Source organism: Camarhynchus parvulus, chromosome 26 (assembly GCF_901933205.1).
Source record: "Camarhynchus parvulus chromosome 26, STF_HiC, whole genome shotgun sequence".
Classification (NCBI taxonomy): domain Eukaryota; kingdom Metazoa; phylum Chordata; class Aves; order Passeriformes; family Thraupidae; genus Camarhynchus; species Camarhynchus parvulus.
Window position 1 is genome coordinate 5,696,988 of NC_044596.1, and position 9,569 is coordinate 5,706,556.

Sequence of the window (9,569 nt, forward strand, 5' to 3'; positions counted from 1 at the left end):
AATAATATTTGAGCAAGAAGCATCTGTGTTCCTCTTGTGATACTGATTCCTTCTGTTTTTAGGTGGATATATTATAGCCATCATCTGTGGTAAGTATTTTCTAAAACCTTAAAAAAATATGATACAAATTATATTTTTTATGTGAAAGTCCATTTTTTATTCCAATCACCTGGGACTGCCACAGAATGACTTTGGAGTTCTGGTTAAAGCTGCATGATTCAAAGAAAGATTACTTAGCTGTTACAGTTTAATTTAGTGTGAAATGTGTATTTTCTCATGTAGTGAGGTCACATTTCAAAGGCAGTTTGCAACAACTTGGCCACTTGGATAAATTTCAGAGCTTGGGTTTACTGGAGGTGTGAGTAAATAACTCTGCCAGTGAACAGAAGCGGTCAGTCCATCCTCTGTCCTTGCTTTTGTTGCCCAGATTTGTATAAACTTGTAAAAAGTAACGTTGGAGCCTTGTCATTCCTGTTGTAGTTTCTGAGCTGGTGGGGTTTTGCCATCTTGGTGGTCACTGGTTCTGAGCTGAACAATCTCGAAGAATCAAATATTTCATTTACATGGCTCATTCCATAAATAAGTTGGGTTGTAGGTTTTTTTAAGGGGGGTAGAGGTGGGATAGACCTGTAGATGAAAACAAGGCTATTTCTACAAAATTTTTGTTGCTTTTTTGTGAGCTGGAGATGATCTTTATCACTCTAAGGTGCTTTTTTTTTTTCACTTCTCCCTAAAGTGATTGTGGTAGTTGTGGTGCTCCTGGCAGCCTTCTGGATCTACAAGAAATTCTTCTCACAGAATGGGTGAGTAAGCTTCCTTTTTTTTTAATCCTGCAAGTTTCCAAATGACTGAGCCGAAGCTGTGCTGATGTTTAAGTTTCTTGAGCTTTGTGTGCCCTTTCTTTTTCAAATGTCTGATTTTGTGTGAGCTCCTCCCAGCAGCTGATGGGAGCTAAAGCCTAACCATGAATTTGTCTTTGGTTTTGGATCTGCTGTTCAGCTAAGCTGCTAATTAACACTTGCACTAATTTCAAGGAAGGAAAAACCCTGTTCTCAAGCTTGTGTTTGGCAGTGTCCACTTGCCAAGGAAAGTATTTTGTCCATCTGCTTCAAACATATCAGTTTATCTCCTAAAGCCAGGGGGAGTCTTGGTTGTATGGGCTTGTGCTGCCAGAAGGTTTTCAGGTTTTTATTCTCCTCCTTCAGGCCCGATGTTGGTGTCCCTGTGTTAAAGACTTGCAAAATCAACTGTAAAATACTAGATTTGTGCACAAGCAATTAGTGTTCTGTTTTTAATGAGACATGTAGGGTGTTTTAAACTGTTTATCTTCAAAACAGCTGAGGTTTATGTGTGGTTTTTCATGGAGAGGCAGGAGATTTAAATTCCTCTTTGTGAATTGCTTTTTGCTGTGATGTCTGATTTTATCTTCTGGAAAAAAAAAACCCATTTTGTTAGAGAAATATTTTGTAAAATGCAAAACGCTGACAGTCCAGAGCAGGTTAGGTGGTACACATGGAATGTCAGGATGAGCATCTCTTCAAAACAGTGTTGTCTTTTTCCAGAATCTGTTGGGATTTATCTGGAGTACATGACACAAAGGAAGGGATGCTTTAAATGTAGCAAACCAGAGGGAATATTCCTGTGGTTCATATTTGTAATGAAGTCCACACAGAGGACTTGGGAGAGCCCTGGAGGGGGTTTTTATCCAGTGAGGTTTTAGCCTTAAAAATAGACAGTGGAGTATCAATCCAAGGGCCAGAGTGTGCTCTGAGCAATTTGGTGCTTTTGAGCCACTGCTTTTATTCAGTACTTGGATATTCTGCAGCCTGGATGGGCCAGAGGAGAGCTCTTGGCAGTTCAGGGCAGCACTTGCTGCCTTCACCCGTGGAGAGACTTCTCAGGGCATAGAAAGCAGGAGGGATCTAAAGCAGCATCATCAAAAATTAAACTCTGTGACATTGCTGAATATCTGACAGCATGAAAAGCCTTATTGTGCCTTGTGCTTCCCTTCATCTTCCTCTCTGAACATCTGACTGTTAAAGCTCTTTCTTATCTGAAAACCCTGATCTAATCTCCTTTTATGAAAGCCTCCATCTCCCTGTTTAGTGTTCTGAGTTCCTGATGCAGCTGAGCCTTTGTTGTTGTGCTTCCAGCCCCTGATCCTTGCAGTTTGTAGCCTCCAAATGGCAGCAGATCTTTCCTTGGCCTCTGTTTCTTTGTGTGTGAAATGCCCTTGGATGGGACATTCAATTAGACCTTTCTCCCTTTCTGCTGTTCAGCTCGTACACAGTTGATGAGAGTTGCAAGGAAATTTGTATTTTAAAAACTAATGTCCCAGCTGAGATGGAAGAAACTGCACAAATGAATTAATGAAAAGGTATAACTTTCCACTTCATTTGGACTTTTTGCAATGCAGCTTAAGTGTCTTTTTTATTGTGGTTTGCTTGGAATTTCAGGAGTGTGGAATCCATCTAGCTGGAAACGTTGGCTTCCTGTAGGAAAGAGTCTCTTAACTTTTCATTCATTTTGGGAGAACAGGATATAATATATAGAGATTTATCATTTAGGAGTGTCAGTAAGAGCTTCCAAGGACTTGTAAATCACATTTCTTGGTGTTGTGTTTGAAGAATGAGTAGCATATTGCCTACAATACTCAGAAGAATGTCTGCACCCATCCCAGTGGTGAGTTTCTTTTCTTAGCTAATAGTTTAATTCCCTGTAATTAGAAGCTGGAACCACCTTTGGGCACTGGAACTCTAAAGGTAGTTGTGCATCCCTTCAGAAAAAAACCAGATCACATCTCTCACAATTACTGATTCATCTGCATTTTTGCTTTCTAGAAGAGAATAAATGAAGGGTCTAACAAGGATCTTTTGAAACCTTCTTATGAAAAGGTGATTTTTTTTTCAAATCCAGAGTTCTGTAGCCCTGAAAAGAATCAAAATTCAGTTGCTTTGAAGCTGATGTCCTCTCCTGTATTTTAACCTATTGCTCACTCCAGTGATGAATGTTGGGGTTCCTCCTGCACTTGTATAGGCTTAAATGGGCTCTTCCAAAATCTGGCTCTTCCAACCTTGTTTGAACTGAACACTTTGCAGACAGGACAGCTCAGTTTGACTTTTCCTTGCCAGCATTTTGTCATTCCTATCTCAACAGAGCTGGAACTACAAATACTTTTTAAAATCAGCATCTTCTTTTTTTTTTGTTGCTTTTCTCCATTGCACAGATTCTGAGGAGGTGATGGGTTCTCTTATTCCAGCTTAATGCAAAGGTCTTTTCATGTGCATAATCTTGATTTTATTGACTTGTAAAGGACAGGTGAATTTTCAGTATTTTTGGTGAGTTTTTATATGAACCTTAAGCTTGGACTTTATTCCAAAATAATGTATAGATTAAGGAATATCATCTTCACTCTGAAGAAAGATGTTTCTAATTAAGATAGGATCTGTTTTCTGGGTTAATTTTTGGAGAGAAAAAGTGAATCAGGAGATAGAATAGAATTCTTCATTCCAATCTTACCTTTACACATGATAAGAGAAATTGCTGATCTGGTGTGTCAAAACATTGGGAATTCTGGAGGTTTTCTTATGGAAGAAGGAACTCCTTAGAGCCTTGGAGTAATAGCACTGAGGTTTGGTATGGGGTGGGTTTTTTGTTAAAGCAGAACAGGAGTTATTCAAGAACTTGGGACATATATAAGAATGTCATTGTGAATTTTAATTCTTGTGTATTTAAGTATTGTAAAGTTGCTGTTAGTGGACTGCAGAATCAAAATCCACACAAACTAATATTTCATTTTTGGTTAGAAAATACATACTAAACAACACATTGTAATTAAAATGAGTTCCAGAGTGCATCTGGTGGAGTTATAGGAATCCTGTAATTGTTCTGGTGTTAGTTTTTGGTAATACCAGTCATCACTGGGAATGATCCCTTTGGATCAAAGGCTCTGCTGCTCCTTGGGTCATTGCTGACAGTTCAGTAGCTGAATGAAGCTAAAATCTCCTCAGTCCAGCAGTTGGTAAAGAGAGGCTAAAGACTGACCCAGTTTGTGATTTTACCTGCAGCTTTAATGCCAAAACTAAGGATGTGCTTTCAGTGTAAATGTAAAACCTCTTGCAATGTAAAACCTCTGATCTGACTTGTTTTTTTGTTTGTAGGAAACGTGACAGCACTCCCAGTTCTGCCGAATATAAGATGTGTAAAGCATGACTGCCCTTGCTGGGGGTGGGAGGGACTTGGCAGTGGGATGTCCTTGGCAGAGCTGGACAAGGATTGATTCCCTTGCACTGAGTGGCTGCCCATGAGTTCCTTGTGCTGATGGACTGGAGGAGGAGATGCTTGATAGGATAAGAAGTGTGTGTGCATCTAGCTAACACAGATCCTGCTTTGCCCTCCCTGTCCTTCTGTGCACGTCAGCTGGGGGAAGGGCAATACCTGTAGCATGCCAGAGTCTGTGGGAGTGCTGCAATGTCCCTGTCCCAGTGCCAGCTGCTGCTGCCTGCTGCCTTCAGTGCCACCTCTTGGCTTACAGAAGATATCCAATATTCTCCTCTGTCCTGTAGAGCTCTGCTCACTCAAACCTGGCTGTCCTTCCCATCCCTTTTTGCAGCAGGGGTGGTGTAAATGGTTCTGGTGTTTCCTTTGTTGCTCATTCCCTGAAGAGTCTGGTGCCATTGAAGGCAGTGTCTTTTGGAAACTATCACAATTAAGATCTTATATACTCTACCTCTTTGTCTGCCAAAGTTGGTTGCTGTATATATAATTAATTAAAGTGTGCCTTGAAATCAGAGTTTTATAGCTTTTCCTTTGCTTTTAAGAAGGAAAAAAGCTATATATGTATTTCTGATTCTTTGCTTTAATCTCCCAAAGACTGCAGTGGATTGGTTGGACCTGAAAACTGAAGGATTCTGTAGCAAAGGCATCCCCTGCTTGTTGACAGGAGATCCCTAATTAAAGGAACTGCTGAGAGCTCAGTGGTGGCTGTGTCCTGTCATGAGCACAGTGGAAGTTCCTTAGGGTGCTCAATTTTAGTGAGCCTTGATGTCAGGTCTGGAGATCTTCTGTTGCTTTCAGGGGTAGAAACAGGTGCTGTGTGATCCACTTTCCTTGCTTTTTTACTTGAAGTCACATATTTCACATTTCTAACCTCTGGCTGCAGACTGGGATGTTAAATCAAGCTCTGAAAAGCTGGATTTAGCATCAGATTCCTGTTTAGAAGCAGAAGCTTTTCCCTATCACTTGCTCTTCATGTTAAAGGAAAACCAAACCAGTTCAGTTGTGTGAGTGCTGGTAGATGTGGTGGTCTCTTGTTTGCTGCTTGGTGCTTGTTCAGCAATGTTTCAGTCCAGATTCTCACTCCAGGAGCTCCCACCACTGTGTTTGCCATTAGTTTAGAGTCACTGCTACATCTAATTCCTCAGCAAACCCCATATCTTAACTAGAACAGGTTTTAGCTCCATGAATCTCACTATCAGCATCCAGACAGCTTCTAATTTTCACAGAAAACCCAAATAGCCTCACTTCAGATGCCTGAGGCAGCATTGAAAGTGCTCTGGCTTGTCTGTGGCTGCTTGGCACTGCTCTCCCTGTCATCAACAGATTGTTGGAGTGGCACAGAACTGTTTGGGGCTTTTTAGGGCTTTTTGGGACAATCCCAGCAGTTGCATTGTTGGAGCTCATAATAGGCTGTGGTTGTTAGAAAGGGGCTTTGGCTCTGCAGAAGGATTTGGTGTTCGTGGCCTGGCTGATAGCTCAGCTTGAGAGTTGTTTGTAAACACTGGGATGTGTGACTGGGACTGAGTGTGGTGCTGGTCAGGAGCTCAGCTTGCTTTGTGTGGCATCTGCAATGTGCTGAAATACACTGGAATGTTCTTAATTGGGAAGTGAAATCACTGTAACAAGTGGCTGTGTTTTTGTTCTTCTTTCTGGATGTCAAGATTAGCCATGATTTGTAATATTCCAAATAAAAATGTTAAATTATTTAGCAGTAAGTGTTTGTCTTTCATTCATCATTGTGCTGAGCAGCTCTTCTCCCATTGTTATCCAGATGATTTTTCATGTCCCAAATATCAGGTGGAAACTGCTGAGGTTGAAGTTTGCAGTTTGTACGCAGAATTACTCAGTGGTAGTGTAGGGGATGGGGTTTGATTTGCTGAGCACCTTTTGGGGTTTCCTTTTAGAATTGCAGAGAATTTCCCAGAACCTCCAAAATTTTACAGTGTTGACTCCTGAAAAAATTGGTGAAAAGTTGATGGAGAAGAGGAAATTTGGGCTGTTCTGGTGGAACACTTGAGGCAGAGCCCAGAGGGTGTTTTGGCCCTTTTGTCCGGAGTATGACAAATGCAATCCTTTGGGAATGCAGCTCTGGTGGGTTTAGGTGACCTGTGAAGGAGAGTGGATTTAGGAATTGTGTGGGGTTCACACTTGAAATGTACTGAACTGCTGTGGAGTCAGGTGCTGATAGAGTGAAGCCTTTCAGAGGGTGGAATAGAAAAAATAACTTCATATGCTGTATTTCATTGCAGTTTGTGGTTGAGATACTCAAAGTGAGTTTGTGTGGAAATGATGCCAGACTGCACAGCTTTACACTGTGGAGTTTGGATTGCAGTGAGCATTGAGGGGATAAGCAAAGTTTCTGGGAATGGGATGGTCTGTAATCTCCCTTCCAACCCAAACCATTCTGGGATTCTGCTCTGTGATTCTGTGAATCTGACTTAAACACTACAAATTAATTTGGTCTAATTGTCATGAGTCCTGTGCTGTTTTTCTAAAACTCAGTGCTGCATGAATTATTTCCTTCTGGAGTCTGGAACTGATAATTAAAGGGACGTGAATCTGCTAAGGGAAAGCTGCATGGAATAAAAATGAGTTGTTGCCATCTACTGGTGACAGGGGCAGTGGGAGTAACAAAACAGGTCCTAGAGTTATGTGTTTAGGGTTAAATAATGTGGAGTGACTGTGGTTGGTGGGTTTTCAATGTCACACTTAAAATCATTATAAATTAAGCCCTGCCCATAGCAGGAATTGGAGCTGGATGATTTTAAGGTCCCTTCCAAACCAAACCATTCTGATTCTCTGAATCTGAATACTTCTGAGGGTGGTGCAAATGGAGCTGGGGGCTGAAATGAAGAGACTTGCAGCACTTAGGTGTTGTCCAGCAGGGAACCAGGTGATCTCTCTACCTGAGACACAGCCCAGGAGCATAGAGCACACAATTTTATTTAGAAGGAAAAAAAAAATCTGTGTAAAGAACAGGTTAAGGCAAACAAACAGCACATGGAGTAGAAGTGGTGAGAAGGTTGGGTGGCTGTGTTGTCACACCCAGGCCCTGGCTTGCTTGAGTTGAAGAAGCTGAGTTATGTTTGAAGAGATGCTTCTCTCTGTCTGGAAGCATCCCATCCTCACTTGAGGGGATGCTGACTGTCCTCTTGTGTGCAGGATGTTCAGCCTGTGGGGGAACTCCAGGTCAGAGAACAGCAAGCCAGTGGTGTTGGGGAGGCCAGGTGGTGCTCTGGATGGTGTTTGTTTGTGACCTGGGGGGTGAGGGAAGGAAGTTTCCCATTACTGTTGCTTTTCCCCCTACATCATAACCGATTTCAAATGGTGCTAGACAAAAACTGAGACTCTGAACACCAAGAGAAATCGGTCAGCCTGTGTAAGAGACGTTTTCCTGGCTCAGAGAAGGATCCTCTTGGAGATGACAGCTATGCATTCTTTAGAGATGACTACTCAGTGCTCTGATCAAACCTTCATCCACACAGGGATCAGCTTTTCCATGTCTGGGAACACGCTGGGCAGCAGGGAGGGCAAAAAAAAGAGTTCAGCTTCATTCTAGGTTGGGATGCAGGGCTGGAGAAGTGAAATATTGCTGGGAGGTACCAGCAGCAAACTGGAAAATGATTCTGGAAAAAGGAGTGGGTTCTGTGTGTGCTGAAAAGTGATTCTGGAAAAAGGAGTGGGTTCTGTGTGTGCTGAAAAGTGATTCTGGAAAAAGGAGTGGGTTCTGTGTGTACTGTGTGGCATCTTCGTGATGCCCATGGCAGGGGGTTGGAACAGGATGATCTTTAAGGTCCCTTCCAACCCAAGCCAATCTGGGATTGCTGAAGGCACTTCTGTGTCTGACTGCTGAGGTCAAATAGTTGGGGGGAATTTCTGTGTTTGCAGAGCTCTGGAATGAGAATCCTGTGATGATGGAGCCCCCAAGCAGAGGGTGGAAATCCTTTTGCTCTGAGGCAGTAAATTCAAGGTTGATCCTAGGTTTTGGCTATCAAACATACTCTGCCTGTCAAATACAAGAGATAGCACGCTGGCTTTCATGCAACTTGCGGATCACTTTACTCTGGACACCTTGAACTCATATCCATTGTTTATTGAGCAGAAGTACAGGAGCAGGAGGCTGTGCTGGTGTGGCCCTGCCTTGGGAGGGTGCATACAGTGGTTGGAGAAGTGTCTAGAAATCAGATGATGTTACAAAGTGGATGGCTGGCAAAAAAAATCACCTTTGGAAAAGGGGCTGATTTGAGGAGCAGAGGATGTTGTTGAAGTGAGCTGGTGCTTGGTCTCCTCCCACGCTGTAATTCTTGCTCCTAGAACACTGATTTCAAATGGTGCTAGATACAAAGTGGGAAAATCTAAGCCACCATGTGAAACCAGCTTCCAGAGGAAGACACATCTTGTGCATGGCTGCAGGCTGAGGGAGAAAATCCTTCATCTTCACCGTACCTAGAGAAAAATTCATTTATTTAATTTTATTAGACAGCAAGACAGTTACCTTGGGCTTAGCTACTTTATGGGTACACTTTTTCTGTGGCATCTTGTGGATGGTTGAGGCTGGTGTAGGAGAAATGAAAGATGTGGTGAGGAAAACCCCCAGCCTGGCAGTGAGTGTTGTTTCCTGCCCTAGCCAGGTGGAATGCACTCAAGTTCTTCCCAGCAAGTGATGATGAAGGTTTTATTTCTTGCTAGTGCAGAGCACGATGCTGATGGGGTGAGTGTGGGAAGTTTGTGTGGTTCAGGAACACTTTTTCCATTTCGCTGCAGATGAAACCAGGCTATAAACCTCATTCTGTCCAAGACAGAGAGTGTTCTGCCTTTCTGTCACTCACTGATCAGAGAGTACAGGACAGATCAGGTGCTTTTTGTGACAGGGAAAGGAAATGTGAGTGTCCTGATGGAACTTCCTCTATCAGCAGTCCCTGTGCTTTAAGTAAGCCAGGACTTGCAGACTTTTAAATTCTGCAGGCAGGATGAAAATAAATTGGATTGAAAGTACTTTGAGTGTGGGTCAGAACAAAAAGGGAGCGTTCACAAATTGAACTGTAAATGGTTCAGTGGAAGTTGTCGAGGAAGGAGAGTGTGAAAATGAGTGGCTGATGGTTCCTGGAACTGCAGCAGGGCTGAGCACTTAACCTGCAGTGTCCACAGCTCAGAGCAGAGGGAATAGAGGTGGTGTGGAGAAGCCTCTGAACTGCTCCACACATGCATAATTCAGGAGCTATCAACCCTTGGATAAGTGTCTGACCTGTGCTGGAGTAGAGGCCAATGTGAAATGGAACAAAGCACAACTG

General features: G+C 42.7%; 1 protein-coding gene across 1 annotated transcript in view; it reads left to right on the forward strand.

Annotated features, from left to right (window-relative positions):
* CR1 (complement C3b/C4b receptor 1 (Knops blood group)) overlaps positions 1-5,989 on the forward strand; it is a 38,993-nt gene extending 33,004 nt beyond the window's left edge. Inside the window, exons 45-48 of the mRNA XM_030965559.1 lie at positions 63-89; positions 737-803; positions 2,280-2,377; positions 4,161-5,989. Coding sequence (XP_030821419.1) covers positions 63-89; positions 737-803; positions 2,280-2,370 — 185 coding nt within the window. The 3' untranslated portion in view covers positions 2,371-2,377; positions 4,161-5,989. The remainder of the gene's footprint in view (positions 1-62; positions 90-736; positions 804-2,279; positions 2,378-4,160) is intronic.
* Positions 5,990-9,569: the final 3,580 nt, after the last annotated feature.